At 38.8% G+C, this 16,057-nt stretch overlaps 2 protein-coding genes and 1 long non-coding RNA gene across 7 annotated transcripts in view; 2 read left to right on the plus strand and 1 right to left on the minus strand.

The window, feature by feature from the left end:
• LOC102312682 (leukotriene B4 receptor 1) overlaps positions 1–2,465 on the plus strand; it is a 6,761-nt gene extending 4,296 nt beyond the window's left edge. For all 3 annotated transcript variants that reach the window (XM_042219080.1, XM_005918119.3, XM_005918120.3), the window contains exon 5: positions 351–2,465. In XM_042219080.1, coding sequence (XP_042075014.1) covers positions 351–624 — 274 coding nt within the window. In that variant the 3' untranslated portion in view covers positions 625–2,465. The remainder of the gene's footprint in view (positions 1–350) is intronic.
• LOC102313407 lies at positions 1,917–8,296 on the minus strand. Of its 3 annotated transcripts, XR_006054195.1 has the most exons (6): positions 8,169–8,296; positions 7,068–7,093; positions 5,370–6,192; positions 5,059–5,329; positions 3,174–4,412; positions 1,917–3,050 (listed from the first exon to the last, which is right to left on the minus strand). It is a non-coding gene; the product is annotated as a piggyBac transposable element-derived protein 4 (long non-coding RNA). The 3 variants fall into 3 exon arrangements; XR_006054196.1 differs by having other exon boundaries at positions 3,174–4,407; positions 5,059–6,192; XR_006054194.1 differs by having other exon boundaries at positions 5,059–6,192.
• A 2,472-nt stretch (positions 8,297–10,768) lies between these two features.
• Positions 10,769–15,603, plus strand: LOC102313614 (short chain dehydrogenase/reductase family 39U, member 1). The gene is made up of 6 exons (XM_005918122.3): positions 10,769–10,885; positions 12,233–12,339; positions 12,637–12,719; positions 12,820–12,941; positions 13,058–13,210; positions 14,945–15,603. The coding sequence occupies exons 1-6, from the start codon at positions 10,870–10,872 to the stop codon at positions 15,370–15,372; spliced, it is 909 nt and encodes a 302-aa protein (XP_005918184.1). The 5' UTR covers positions 10,769–10,869; the 3' UTR covers positions 15,373–15,603.
• The last annotated feature ends 454 nt before the right edge of the window (positions 15,604–16,057 follow it).

A 16,057-nucleotide genomic window follows, 5' to 3' on the forward strand; every position in this document is an offset into this window, starting at 1 on the left:
GGCATTCTTCCAAGAGCAAGTACAAACTTTGAATGTTTAAATGCAAAAAGTGCAGTGGAAGTGCTAGAGGAACAGGTCGGTAAGAGCATCTTAGAGAGGTATAGTTTTTCACAAGTAAAGATGGGTAAAGGGTCACCAATCTGCAAAAACTACATCTAAAATATGTGCAGCAATTTCAGAGTAATGTTCCTCAATGTGAAGTTGTAAAGACATTGACCATCCTAACATCTCAAGTACATAATATTATGAAATTATTCAGAATGTGGAGAAATCTATGTGCAATGAACACAGCTGGAAATATATATATATATATATATATATATATGACTTTTCAAACTTTTTCCCTGCAGATTAGATGCCATCTCTCAGTCCAGCCGTGCAGTGACCTCAGCTTTGGCCTTCATCAGCAGTTGTGCTAACCCAGTCCTCTACACCTTTGCAGGGAAATCCTACATCAAGAAAAATGGTTTTGCCTTCATGGCTAAGCTATTTGAGGGAACATTATCAGATCAAACAGGAACCAAAAGCACCCGACTCACAACTTATGACAATGTCGGAGAGAGTAATGTTGATTGTCAAAATCCTACAGTGGCTTCTACTCCAGAGAACAGGAATCTTGAATGAACTTCATACACTAACAGACTGTATATATAAATGAAAGCACTTAAAATTGTGTAAAGCTTTAAGTGGACTTATAGATTTTAGGCTACACACAACAAGCATTAGCACAGCATTTTTTTTTTATTTAAAATGTGATAACACAATTAAAGTGGAAGTCAGGAGTGTAAGCACAAGCAGTTTACCTTAGTCTACGTGCATCTGAATATCTGTAAAGTCTCAGGTCTGTAAGTACGTTAAAACTACAAAAAAAAAAAAAGCGTAATGTATGTATGACACCTACAAAGATTTTATTCCTTAATGTAAAGACTGATTTTGTAAAATAAAAATTGTGTGAATGAAAACTGATGCTTGCTACTAAAGTACACTTTAAGAAAACTGCATATTCCATATCAAGAAATTTTTAATGCAGTTTACTTTCAATGAAAAAAAAATCTTCTGCAATTGACAGTGTCATGAGCTTCTGTCAGATTTGTTACATAGAAGCTCAAGTCAAAGGACTCGTTTAACCTGCTCTTTATCCAACATTTCTACATAATCAGTTTTTATTTTGTCATTGTTAAAGCCAGAATGACTTTGAACCAAGAAAAGAAAATTGGCTACAGCTGCAGAAAACGTGCCATTCCCAATGCTACAATTTCTTCACCAAAAATGGTCAAAGTCAGAGTTTTGTGCAAAAGTGGATTCTCCAGGCTTGCATTGATGCTGGTGATCAATGTTTGAGCGTTGTTAAACACAAGTACACTAGCATACTATTGTTGCTGCCAAGGCACAAGGCTTAGGTCATCTCAAACTGGTTTCCTCAACTTGAAAACGAGCTCACTGCTCAAATAGCCTCGTCACCAGTCTAATACAACACCTTTGGTTTGTGGAATGAAGGTTGTATCAGCTGCCAAACCCAAAGCAACTGATTCCATCACATCCAAATAGACCAAAATCTGAGTAGTCTTTTCAGCATCTTGTCAAATCTCTGCTATAGTAGCAGGCTGTAGCCAATGACAGAGCCCAGTGAGTGTATACTGAGGTCAACACCTCAGTTTTACTGATGCTTTTCATACCTTTCAGTAACGCCTTTTCGTCATTTTGAGTCATTTTCCCCACTACACTTTAAACATGTTTTGACTGGTCCATTTAGACATGCTCCTACAGTCTAATTTTAATATTCATTTACCCCTTTTGCCCCAACTTCAAATGTACGGCACATTAACCATAATTAAAAAGTCATTTGCACAGTCCAAGCCCAACACATCCTGCAAAAACAAATCAAATTACACATTTGAAATAAAAACCTGCAACAATTTGATTTACAAAAAAGATGCTTTATTGAACACACAGATGTACCTACTACAAATTGTCATCACTGAAATATAGATCAAGAGAGTTGTATTTGTCAGTAAACAAAGATTTAATTGAAATAAATTACATTTAATACTTTAACCCCTTAGCAGTCCTACAAATTTTGCCTAAAATTTGTGAAAAAGGCATATCCAAAATAAATTGCATGCTGCTCTTGAACCATTTGGAGTATATGCATGGTTTTGGTCTCTTTTGAAAGGAGACAATCTGTAGTTTGTTCCTGAGGTGTCAGAATCACTTTATGTCATACTGCTATTGAGTAATAGAACTTTGAACACACTAAAAAAGAGAGAAAAAAAAATCCGCCCAAGTTTTTTTTTGTAAGGAATGCATGCAGATGCCTACCTTGTGAGGTATTAGCTGGAAAACACAACAGGATCAAAGCATGAAGCCTTACCAAGCCACAATTCAAATTTGATAACAATATCTTAGAAAATGAGTGTTCTATGCAAGTTTATTTAGGTCTATGTATAGGCGCTACCCAAAAAAGGCCACTTGGAGACTCCAAATGGCCCTTTGTAAAGGGAAAAAAAATTATTATGGCATTAAAACTCACTATATATACACATTATGTATATGCATCTGTGGGTGTATAAATATATATATAGTTTTTCACACAAATGTATTTTTACAATTATATTTTTTAGAGATCATTGGCATCATGCCAGTCTTTATAACAATCTCGACTTGGCAAAAAGCACAAAGGCACATCACAGGAGGAGCACTTTACTGGTGTCTTTGCCTGGCAGTGTCTGCACCTCAGACGACCTGTGGTGCTGTGTCCACTGATATGCACAGGCTTGTGATGTGCTCTGTTTGGAGAGGGTGATGGTGCGGGCGATGGAGCAAGGCTGCCAGCTGCCACTGCCAGCTCCTCAATAAGTGTCTCCCGAAAAGCCTTTTGGTGCATGGGTACCTCTCCTTTACCCTTTGTGATGCTCTTGTGAAGCAGGAAGGCATTCACAACAGCAATGTCCAGAAAATGATAAAAAAATGTCTTATACCACCTCTGAGTCTTGTGGATGACTTTATAGTAGTTTATCAAGGCATCGGAGTGGTCCACCCCACCCATGCACCTGCATTGACAGAAAAAACAAGAACAAACAGAATTGAATAACAAGAACAAACAAAATTGGATTTCCAAAAAACAAAATAAATAACATAATAGTTATATAGATTGTTGAATATAAAATACATACCGATTATACTCCTTCACTGCTGGTGGAACAGAGATGTCTTTCAGCACCCAGTGTCCATCTGCATCTCTAACTCTCCTTTGAACAGTGTCCCCAGCATGGGCTGTGTGGAGGGTTGAGCACAGGAACACATCCCTTGTGTCTCGCCACTGAACGAAGAGAAGGGAGTCCTTTCGGATCCATCTTATGCTGCCACGGGGAGATTTAGAGTCCAGGCAATTTTTTTTGGTTTTTGGAAATCCAATTCTATTTGTTCGTATTGTTCCACATGCCCAGATCCTCTTCTGAAGGAGGTCACAGAAAAGGGAGGGACTACTATAAAAATTATCTACAAAAAGTTTGTATCCTGTGCCAAGCAACCGTGTATCGATAAGCTCCATCACGGATTCATAACTTAGTCCCTTGCCACTGTTTCCCTGCAGCTTCCCTTCATACACGAAAAAGTCCCATGTATATCCGTTGCTCGAATCTGCCAAAACAAAAAGTTTGTATCCCCAGCGAACAGGCTTATTTTTCATGTATTGCTTTATTCCAATACGTGCTTTGGAGGCAACCATTCGCTCGTCAATGGAAATTTCTTGGCCAGGGTTATAGTGTATTTTACAGACCTCCCTCATCTCCGTGTATAATGGTTTTATTTCGCAGAGACGGTCAAAATCTGCCGTACCTCTTCTCTGCTCATTAGCAGCATTGTCCTCCAAACTGCTTAGGTGAAGGGAGCGGCAGATCCTTTGAAACTTCTTACCACACATTATTTTTTTAGGGAATGGAAGGCTGTACAGTTTACTACCTCGCCAGTAATCAGTGATTGCAGGGAGTTTGACCAGACCCATATAAATCACCATGGCCATAAAAGCATACATGTCCTGTAAAGTCAAGTCAATCCATGGGTTAGAGGGCTTGTGGCATGTTGATCCAAAGTCATTTGTGTTTTTAATTATTGTCAGCAACATGGAGTTTGTGAAATAAAGTTGAAAAAGCTGTAAAAGTGTGTATGAAGCTGTAGGTATGATCTGAGGTCCTGGTGATTTGATGGGCCTGAAGGTGGGCTGTGGTGGTATTATGTCTGGAGCATCTGTATCATTCCATCCCTCTTCAGATGTACTGGCTGGCATCTCAGCTTGACTGCTGCCAGTTCTCCCTCTTCCCCTCCCTCTTGGCCTTCTGCTTCCAGAAACTCTTTGGAAAGTGGAAGGATGTGGCTCCTCTTCTGACGAAATGCTGTCATCGTGTTCCTCTGTACTTATATACACACATATATACACACACATATATACACACACATATATACATACATATATACATACATATATACACACATATATATACATACATATATACACACATATACATACACACACATATACATACACATGTATATACATACACACGTATATACATATACATACACACACGTATATACATATACATACACACACGTATATACACATACATACACACACGTATATACACATACATACACACACGTATATACACATACATACACACATATACACATATACATATATATACATATACATATACATATACATATACATATACATACACATACATATATACATACATACATATATATATATATATATATATATATATATATATACCTATATAATATACACACATATATATATATATATATATATATATATACACACATTATATAAAGACACACGACGTGAGTTAGTAAGAACACAATCAAAACACAAAGATGCACACACACAAACAAACAATATAAACACAGCAGGAGTTAGTAAAAACGCATCAAACACACAGAGGAGCAGGCGCGCACACACACAAAGGCGCACACACACACACAAAGGCACACATACAAACAGTAATATCATTGTATGATATAATAAACACTTACATGTCGAGAGTAGCGTCTCCTCCATCCAAAAAAATATCCTCTGCTACCGAGTCAACAAAGGAAACATCACTGTCTTCTTCGGAAATATCTTCCTCCGACTGATCACTGTCACGCCGAGTGCATTGTTCGAGGACTTCTTCCAGTGAGAAGTAAGTTTTCCTCTTTGCCATTTTGTACTTACAAAGCTCCTTTGGTCGCAAGTTCTCTCAAAATGCTGTATGAACACAGACGCTGTCGTCGCTATGAAAGTTTACGCAAAAGCGCACGAGTGCTGTCGTCGCTATGAAAGTTTACGCAAAAGCGCACGAGTGACAAAAACCTTTTGCGCATGCAAATAAAAGGGGAAAAACAAGTGTCCTCCCCCTTAAGCTGCATATCAATCTTCTTTAAAGATCATTGGCTATCTGATACGCCAATCATTTTGACACTCTGCCACAATTGGAAGAAGTTACTGCCCATCAAAGGGGGGCTGGCCAGACCGCTGACCACCAGCTGTGTTTGGCTATCGCTGCTTGTTCACACCTGTGTGAAGCACCCATTGGTTCAAATGAGGTGTCAATCGAAAGTGCAGAGGTCAGCGGCCATTTTGAAATCAAAATACCCGGAATATTTACATGTCAAGATCTGCTAATGCTTCAGGAAGCACCGAAAATAGGATTATTCGCCGGCTACTTTGAAACAATACTATTACATTCAGTGGATGTTTATCAACATATAAATGTCTCAGAGACTAAATATTGGACTGATTTGGATTGCCTGGACTCTTGGCAGTCTAACTACACCGTTTTTGTTGGAATATTATGAACCAGTGGACTAACAGGGCTTTATATGTGAGTACAGACCTTATTGTTATTGTTTTTTTTCGATGTTGGCAGCCTGACATAAACACTAATTGTACCTGCTATGTTGATTCTATCTTGAAATGCTTTACATCGTTCGAATCACGAGAATCTCAGCTTTCCAAATATATATAACATGTTTAGCTTCTTTTTTGATAAGTTTTTGTACGTAACCAATTAGTCCCCTAAACCATCCAATGTACCGTGGGCGGTACGTCCGACTGCTAACAGGTTAAAATCACAACATTTCCACCTGAGGAAACCCAGCAGCCAGAGCTCATGAAGGATCCATCACCTGTCAAACAAAGAAAATAATATTAATAGAGCCTCAAAGGCATTAATTCAGCATTACAATCACTTTAGAGTGTTTTAAAAAAAAAAAAAAAGGGTGCATTTTAACTATGTTGTACTAAACTCTGGTTACACATTTTTAGTACACCACGATCTAAAAACATACTGCACAGACTAAGTAACACTTTAATGTTAACCTAAGTTAATTTAAAGTCATCAACTTAATGGCTTTGCTAACTTCATGCATCACTGACTAGCCAATCAGTGACACGCAGTCTGACGTCACATCTATGGACACATTTTCATATTTCTGCCTCGATTGCTTGGTGCCCCGGTTGAGTTAGTACTAAAAATAAAAAGTACCAGGTACTATCACCTAACAGAAAACCCTAAAAAGTGTCCTGACCCAAATAGGGACTAATGAAAACAGGCTATTAGATAATACGGTTCCTTTGTGATGCAAGCTTATTGGCCATTAAATACAGATTATGGGCTGGATTTTGATATCCAGAGTGGATTGCATTAACCATTTAATTTCAAAAGGTCAAAGAAATTATCCAGCAGAATTTGACCCTAGTTAAATTTTGACTATAGACCACCTGACTTCAGCATCTTAAATTTCTTAATTTTATCTCCTTTTCTGTCTTTATTTATTTGTACCATTTGTATTTTATCTGCTCTATTTCTATTGTATATCTTAACCAGCATCTGAGGGTGGACGGCAAAGAAACAATTTCATTTGCACAGAGAAATGCCTTTTTTCTTTGGACACATGACATTAAACACCTTGAATCTTGAATCTAAAGCTTGGAATCTCCACACTTTTAAACCAACAGATATTGTGATACAATTTCAGCAAACAAACTGAAGAAACCTTACCTTGGACACACCCAGGTTCTGAAATCCTGAAAGAGAAAAGGAACATAAGATTAGCTTAACTGTGCATTTACACACCAGAGTGCCTGACCTGCGCCCTTACTGTCAAACCCATCAGTGCAGTGAAAGATAATCATGAGGTTTCAGGTGAAACACGGACTCACATGCAACTCATCATCAAGGTTTGACTAAAAGCTGGCAAGTCTGCATCTGCAGCAGGTATAGGATGAGAACTGAAATGGCACAACTCAATTAATGGGCCTAGTGTGATAAAGCTAAGAGTAAAATAATTTCTTATTTTTTTAATATAATGCACTGTTTAGTTGATGCATTTTAAAATGTGTGAACTGAACATTCAGCTTGTGATTTTGGTAAATATTACAGCAATGTTTAGAACTTACAGAACCTATTTAGCTCATTTAGGAATTTACACTCTCAGATAGGACAAGACAGGAAACCCTTTGTTTTACAAGCATAAACAAAGGGAACACGCCGACTCCTCAAGTTCTTAATAAAACGGATTATACCCTTTGTAAACAAGGCCTTAGTGCTTGACCTTTATATTAGTTTTAACTTTGTTACTTATGAAGGTCATAGTGGACGTTAGTTGACCCAACATAGTAGCACGGAGGTCTTATGCACGGGTATTGTCTTGTTTGACGCAACTAAAATTAACTTCCAATTTTAATCAGTTTAGTTCAGTTCTCGGTGAAGCAAGCCAGCTTCATTTAGATCGTTTTGTATGTGATGTTTGAAGTACACACCAACCCTGACCCACAGGTCTTCCTCCTATGAGAGTCATTAACCTCAAACACATCAACCTAAACTGTTATAACATTACAGAACACAGCCCCAGCACCTTAAAGTTAACTGGACTCCCAATCAAAGCCTAAATTGCATCAGTCCCTCGTATCCATCGTTTAATATTCAGCTGCATTTTCCTCATCAGCAGAAACCACGAGGTGCATTTGGCGCTACTGAAGCTACGAGCTAACAATGTGCGGAAATAAACGCGCAAACGCATAAATATAAACACGACACCTGCGACAATAACGAAGTGAATCATCGCTAAATGTGAACATTTAGAGTAAAACAAGGTGTCACCTCGTCAGTTCTCGTCTCTCCAGCACCTCACGTCCGACCTGCATCACCGCAACAAGGAAGAGAGGTCGTTAATGAGCCCGAGCCGCAATTTATCTCTTTATCAAACCACGTGTCTCCTGCTCTCTGCCGTCAAGCAAGCAGCTTCCGGGTTTGCCTGTGCCGCATAAAAATAAAAACATCGTTTAACAGTATACTTTCAAGACATCTTCTCTTTAATACGCATCCTGCATATTATTACTGAAACACATTACTACCGAAATGTAAACATAATGACATAAAATAGCAGCATAGAGGCACAGCCTGAATATACAAGTAAGGAAAATAAATACAGTGGCATACAGTACATTTTCCACATGACTTTATCAATCTCTCACGTCATTTTGGAGGAATCCTTACGGTGTTGCTTCAGCTAACTGACGTTAGCAGGCAAACTTTTATGCACAGCTCTCTGAAGGTCCTGCTACAATATTTTAATAAGGTTGCAGCCTGGACTTTGACTGAGCCAATGCAACATCTTTTTTTTAGCCATTCTGTTGCAGATTTGCTGCCAAGCTGTAGCTATGGGACCGATTACTTCTTATTTGACCCTAAAATACTTTTGATTAGCACAGTGAATGCAAGGTGCACAGGTCCTGTGGCCGCAAAACAGTCCTCAAATTGTTACCCCCCTCTACCACCAACAGCTGGTATGAGATGTTTGTGTTGATATGCTGTGTTTGGTTTTTTGGCAAACATGGCGGTGTGCATTATGACCGTGTGTGTGTGTGTGTGTGTGTGTGTGTGTGTGTGGCTAACATAAATAACAACATTAAATTATTAGTGCTGTTACTGTTGTTAAGATTTTTGTTTAGCTTTTGTTGATGTTGGACTGTGGCCCATGGCGCTATTGTAATATTTACGTTTTGTATTACCCTTTAATTAGCAGAAAATGATACCATAAATGGCATTTTTATTTCACTCATATTCCTGTTTCTGTTTGTTTTAACTATGATCTGCTACATTAATAACTTATTGCCTAATATTACCTAATTTCTTACCTAATCAAGGGTAAACATTTCTCATTCGGATGCTGTAGTTACGTCAGAGGCGGTGTGAGTTAAACTTTTAGTACTTAAAGCTAAAAAAGTTTGGGGTTATATCTCATATTATTCCTTTAAATTTGAAAAGGAACGACATCGCATCATTAAAACCAGCAGGTGTCAGCTGTTACTAAAGAATTCCGATTTCGGCCAAGCCAACTGTGAACTACAAAATGACGTGTTTGCGTGGCTGAAGTACGGAACGCCGATTGGTCCAAACTCGCTGAAATTACAGTTTGATAACAGAGCAGCTGGAGAAGGAGAGGAGGGAGGTGGAGATGGGGGAGATGCCTCTAGGACTGAGAAGAACACAACTTGTACTTAATTATTGGGCAAATCTTCAAGGCCATGGACAGGATCACCCACCACAAGCAGTTCTTAACCCTTGCTGGGAGAAAGAAAGGCGGAAATCAAAGAGCTTTGGGTGGATTGTGGGTGGAAGAGCAAGTGAATTTAAACTGGATCAGTTGGACGAGTTTTGTTACCAGCAATATCTCCCTGGATACTTCCTGAAGCCAAAGTTGATTTCACTCTACTGGATAAGAAGACTAAGGATGGGGCATTTATTTTAAACTCTTATACGCAGGCTTACATTGACCAGTTTTATGGTTGTGTTCAATTATATACGGATGCATCTAAGGATTCAGCCAGTCAAAGTGGTGTAGCAGTTGTGGTCCCAGAGTTCATGGTTAAAATAGAAAAAAGGATCACTGATACACTGTCAGTATTCACTGGAGAACTGCTTGCAATTCTGTTGGCGGTTCAGTGGGTGGAAGATATGAGGCCATTAAAAGCTATTGTTTGTTCAGACTCAAGAGCATCATTGCTTAGTTTACAAGGTAGTCACTCAAATGCGAGAGCAGATATTCTAGCAGAAATTCAGCAAACACTGTTCAGGATAAACATGATGGGTCTTACAGTTGTGTTTCTATGGATTCCAGCCCATTATGGAATAATGGGGAATGAAATGGCAGACAGAGCGGCGAAGCAAGCCACAAAACATGGGACAGTTGACCTGGCTGTTAGTTTTGGTCAAGCTGAAGTGAAGAGTATCATACGGCAAGAAATGAGGGGTAGATGGCAAAAGCAGTGGGAGGAGGAAAGGAGAGGACGGTGGTTGTGTACAATACAAAGGGGGGTAGGAGAAATGAAGACCACTGGAAGGAGCAGGAGAGAGGAGATGGTCATATCGAGATTGAGATTTGGACATACTGGGTTAAATGCTACATTATTCTTGATTGGGAAACATAATCAGAATCAGAATCAGAATACTTTATTAATCCCGAAGGAAATTAGGGAAATGTGCCTTCTGTGGAGACACAGAAACTATAGAGTTTGTGATATTGCACTGTCTGAAATATCAGGTGGAGAGGAGACAATTATCCTAAAACCTTATTAATATGAAAATGAAATTGGATCTGGTTGACCTATTGCAAAAAGGATTCTGGAAGTAAGAGTTACCAGGCGTCATTCCAGTCCACATTCCATACTAGTGGTGGCGGTAATGCACCAATCAGTTGTTTGCCAACCGCCAATAATACGTAAAAGAAGAAGAAGAAGAAAAGGGACTGTACGGTGGGGTTCAGAGATATAACTCAAGGTTAAAGGGCAAGCTTCCGGCCATGAGAATTTTAATAGGTATGTACAGTTTTTAAAAAGTAACACGTTTTTTTAAAGTTGCTCGGAAAGGTCAGAGTGACATTACGCTTTCAGATAGCTTACAGCTAATGTTTACGTTGAGGCAAATAATGAAGTGCCTTATATCCATTAGTGAGTTTGTACTTGTGCATTATGTTGGGCTGTAGCACTATTGCGAACAGAGCCTGGGAGCTTTGAGAAAGCGTGCTAAATCTGTGTGCTTATGGTGTGTTTCATAGTTGAGTTTGTTGAGCTCAGGTAATGCACAAAGCAATGTTTTGTAAGCATGTACAATACGCATGCGCACCACGCATGCCTGACTCACCTAATTTTGAAGCGTTTCTATGTATTTATTTAGTTGCTTGGTTAGTTAGTTATTTTTCACCCTTTATTTACATCTGTAAAAATCGGCTAAATAATAGAAATAGTTCTCTTTAAGTTAAACTGCAAAAACGAGAATAAAGTTGACCCAAAGCCACCTTAACGTCATGAGCAAAAAGGGTTTTTTGAAAGTTGCGACTTTCCTTTGTTACAGCAGTTAAAACTGAGTGTAATCTTAAATTGAACGTAAAACGTTAAAAAAAAAATTAAAGCACGATATGATAAAATAAATCAGATTTTAAAGAGTAATTAAGAAAAAGAAAAAAAATTACATGAGTGTAATTGTAAAAGAAGAAGCACTCAGAGAATGCAAACCTCCAACAAAGCAGCTCACTATCTGGAATATTAATTTTCTTTTAAGAAAATAGTATTGTATTTTATATATATTCATGCAATTTTCTTCTTTTAAAATGTACTTTAAGGAGTTTGTAGTGCAGGAAAGTAAAAAAATTTTGGGGTGAATTAGAAAGAAAGGTAGATGTGAAATGTAAAAATGAGGTCATAGGTAAAATGTGATATGATATTTGGATACAAATTATGTTTGACATTTACAATCCCCAGTTACCTGTATCATTTCCTAAATGTTCCCAATACAAACAAAGACAGTAGCATTTTAAGCTGTTTTAAAGATGCATTTTATCAAAGTTTGACCTTATTTAACCTTGAAGAAATCGTCAGCGCTAACTTGATATTTAAAATGCTCATATATTATTCCTTATGTAGCTGCATGTTGTCAATACAAACAGCAGTTAGAAACCTAGTTTCAAAAAATCCCATATAGCATTGCATTAGTGTCACCTGAAGTAGACGACAGAGGTCAGCTGTGACATGGAATTTTAAATCTTTATACAGTACTTTCTTTACACACTTGTACGAATCACAGTTTCTAAGTTGGAGGAAGTGTGCTGCTTTTGTTTTTCAGTTTGTTCCTTTTGATGTTTTCTCTGTCTGTTGTGTTTCTTGTAGGAGGGGGATCTGGCTTCGTTGGCCGTGAGCTTACCCGCCTACTTAGGGACAAAGGTCATGAGGTGACACTGATATCACGCCAGCCTGGTCCAGGGAAGATAACATGGGTATGACCTAAAGTTAATACAAAGTAAAAGGGCAAACCTAAAGCTCATTTTAGGACCTGTTGATTCATCACTGTTAACGAAACATCATACTGGAGCTGATGCCTGATGGTTTGAAGGACTGAGATTAGAGAGGGAGAAGAAATTTATTAATCCCTCGTGTTGGTTCCTCCGGGAAATTCAGTATGTACAAACTGTACAGACAGAGACGTACAAACTGATAAATGTGGAAGGGGGATAGTTTACAGATCCAGTGACATTTCTAAACATCTTTATGTTTCTTCCTCTCTGCTCCTGCAGGGTGAGCTGGAGTCTCAGGGTCTCCCACCGTGTGAGGGTGCCGTCAACTTGGCTGGAGAGAATCTCATAAACCCACTGCGATGGTGAGAAATAAATAATCAAAGAGTCCATCCTAATATCTGCAGCATTTTAATGCATTTACAGGGATTGTCACCGTTTCTTTCCTTGGGTTCTGTTTTGAAGGTGGAATGAAAGCTACAAAAAAGACTTGTTCTCCAGTCGCGTTGACACAACTAAAGCTCTTTCTCAAGCCATCGCTGCTTCCTCCAGTCCTCCTCACTCTTGGGTGCTGGTGTCAGGTGTAGGTAAGCATTTAATAAGTGAGATTCTACTCAGCACAGCAGATCAGATGAACTCATTGATAATATAGATAGTAATTCTATTATTGCTTATTGTTCGTTTGTTTGTTTTCATGACACAGCTTGCTATAAACCCAGTCTAACAGCTCAATACACAGAAGACAGTGAATGGACTCCGTTTGACCTTCTCTCAAGACTTGTCAAAGAGTGGGAAGCAGCAGCACTACTTCCTGAAAATGTGGCAAAAACCACCAAACAAGTCATCATCCGGCCTGGTTTGTATACGGCACATGCTTATGTTTATTGTCCATTCTGAATCTGTCTAAATCAGGGGTGGGCAACTCCAGGCCTCGAGGGCTGGTGTCCCTGCAGGTTTTAGATGTGTCCTGGAACCAACACAGCTGATTTAAATGGCTAAATTAGCTCCTCAACATGTCCTGAAGTTCTCCAGAGGCCTGGTAACAAACTAAGCATGTGATTCAGGTGTGTTGACCCAAGGTAAGATCTAAAACCTGGCCTGGAATTGCCTACCCCTGGTCTAAATGGATCAGATGAAGGGCCACATGCATCTCTCTGGTCCTATTTAAGGTCTTTGCTGGATTTTTTTCCTATTTCTTAAGAACATGGCTTTCAGATCCTGTTCGTCTGCTGTAGATGGTTTCTTTAGGCCTGCCACTTCTCCTTTTGTCCTCACGTCTAGTTTCTTCATAATTTGTAAGTGTAACCTGTAGTTCACACTGCAGGTGTTAATGCTCAATTGCAATTTTTTGATCAAATCCGATTTTTTTTTTTCTTCTGGTTGTTCACACTACAAATAAAATGTGACAGCAAATGCGCTCTAGTGTGAACAGTTCATGGCCCTCAAAGTGGTCCACATGCACAAAAGAAGATGTCACACACAACGCGCTCTGTTTGCGGAAGTAAAAATGGCGGCTACAGAGCTAGTAGGTGTTGTTGCAGCAGTCTATCAATTTCTGCACAGTCGTAACCGACAGAATTTTGACAAATTAAATAGAGAAAGAAGGAAACAGAGAAAAAAGAGAGCCCGTGCTTTAACAACGGCCACCATGCTTTCTCGTTTGTCTTCTCTAGCGCTGATAATTGGCGTCCATCTTGTGTCAGTGATGTAAAAGACGGATTAAATGCAAAATGACCATTCAAACAGCAGCCGCTTTCTAAAACATCAGATATGTAATGGATTCAGTACCACATACGAAAGTGACCTAGGTCGGATTTGAAAATATTGGGTTTGTGCCGTTCAAGCTGTCATACCATGATCGGATATGAGTCGGATAGGATCAAAAAAAGTCAGATTTGATGCGCGTTCGCCTGCAGTGTGAACATAGCCCAAGTGTTCTGCTCATAGTTATTTTGGAATCACCAAAAATATAATTTTTATGCATGTCAAAATATGTTATCCATGGCATTTTTCAGAGATTGACTAAATCGACTTAAAGAAATGTGGAAAAAATTTTGTTTTTATGACTGGCTTCTAATAACAAAGTGCCTAAGGATACATTTTTAAAAACAGTGGTTCATTTCTTGAATTGGGTGCCTTTTTCATGCTTGAATGATTCACAGGTCAGTGTTAACTGGTTTAACAAACTAAAGAAAGTAATTGGGGCAAAAACCTTTCCTTTGAAGACGATCGGGTACAAGAACTAGAATAAAAAGAGTGAAAAGGCTACCACCATCCAAAGAAAAACTTTAAAAGACCATCAGTCTGTTAAACTTTTGCATTTTGTACATGCATACACAACATGTGAAGATTTAAAGTATCTTATCTCTGTATTACTTTTTATCTTTTTCAGTTTTTATAGCATGAATTAAAATTTTATCTCGTGGGCCATTTCACGGCAGATAATCTGACTAGATTGACTGAATGAACAACATAAGCTTGAACTAATGGTTTCTCAGTTATAAAGAGTGTCCCAGTAAATCATCATTAAACAAGTTAAAATGGCTGCAGTGAAAAACATGTGCTTTCTTATTTTCCATGCATTCCCCAGGGGCAGTGCTGGGTCGTGATGGTGGGGCCATGAAGCAGATGCTGCTGCCGTTCTGGCTCGGCCTCGGGGGTACCCTGGGATCTGGAAGACAACCATTTCCCTGGATCCACGTTTCAGACCTGGCAGGAATCATTGTCCGCGCACTGGAGCCCCCTGCTGACACTCCACCCTCCTCATCACCACAAGTGTTCAACGGAGTCGCTCCGGCTCTCAACACCAACTATGAATTCACTAAAGAATTGGGTCGGGTCTTGAGGCGGCCCACCATCCTTCCTGTACCTGGCTTTGTCATGAACGCCCTGCTGGGTTCGGAGAGGGCCGTGATCCTTACTCAAGGTCAGAAAGTCATACCTAAGAGGACTTTGGAGTCTGGATTTCAATACAACTACCCTGACTTGACCTCAGCTTTGAAGGAGATTGTTAATTAACAAGAGAGTACGGCGGTTCATTTTTACTGTAATACAAGAATAAACAAATATGAGCCTAAACGAGTCATTGAAAATGAATCCCAGGATCATGACTCAGTAAAAGACTGTTGTAAATTACTTATTCATCAGATCTGTGTACTGATGAACTGTTGTTTCTCATATTGCTAAAGAGCAGTTATGGGATCATGTTTGAAAAGCTGTTTTAAATAAAATGTCATGCTTTGCTTTAAAGCGTTTCTCCGCATTCGGGACAATAACAAGCGGCTTTAAGCCTTTGCTTACATTTAGAAAGCACTGGGACATGATTGTTGATACTGAAGTGTTTCTGTAAAATAAATCTGACAGAGTTGAGTCTTGATAACAGATGTGTCTAAACTTTCTCCTTTAGCAGCTTTTGCTCCTTTCGTTCAAACTCATGAACAGAGCTACAGAAGATAATCTTGGATGGTTGTACATCTAGCCGTTAATGCTGCAACTAGTGAACGTGTTTATTGTTATTAACTCCTAATTAATGCAAAAAAAAAGAAAAATTGTCAGTGACACAGTGGTTAGTAATATAAATAACCACATTACAGATGGTGAAGCACCGAAACAATTATTGGATCTACAGGTCATAGCCTGGAGTCTTTTTTATTTTTATTTTTTTTTAAATAGTCGTTTACATAAGTCTAGGTTAATCAAGTTT

Source organism: Haplochromis burtoni, unplaced genomic scaffold, assembly GCF_018398535.1.
Source record: "Haplochromis burtoni strain Fernald_Lab_line unplaced genomic scaffold, NCSU_Asbu1 Contig_27, whole genome shotgun sequence".
In the NCBI taxonomy this organism is placed as follows: Eukaryota; Metazoa; Chordata; class Actinopteri; order Cichliformes; family Cichlidae; genus Haplochromis; species Haplochromis burtoni.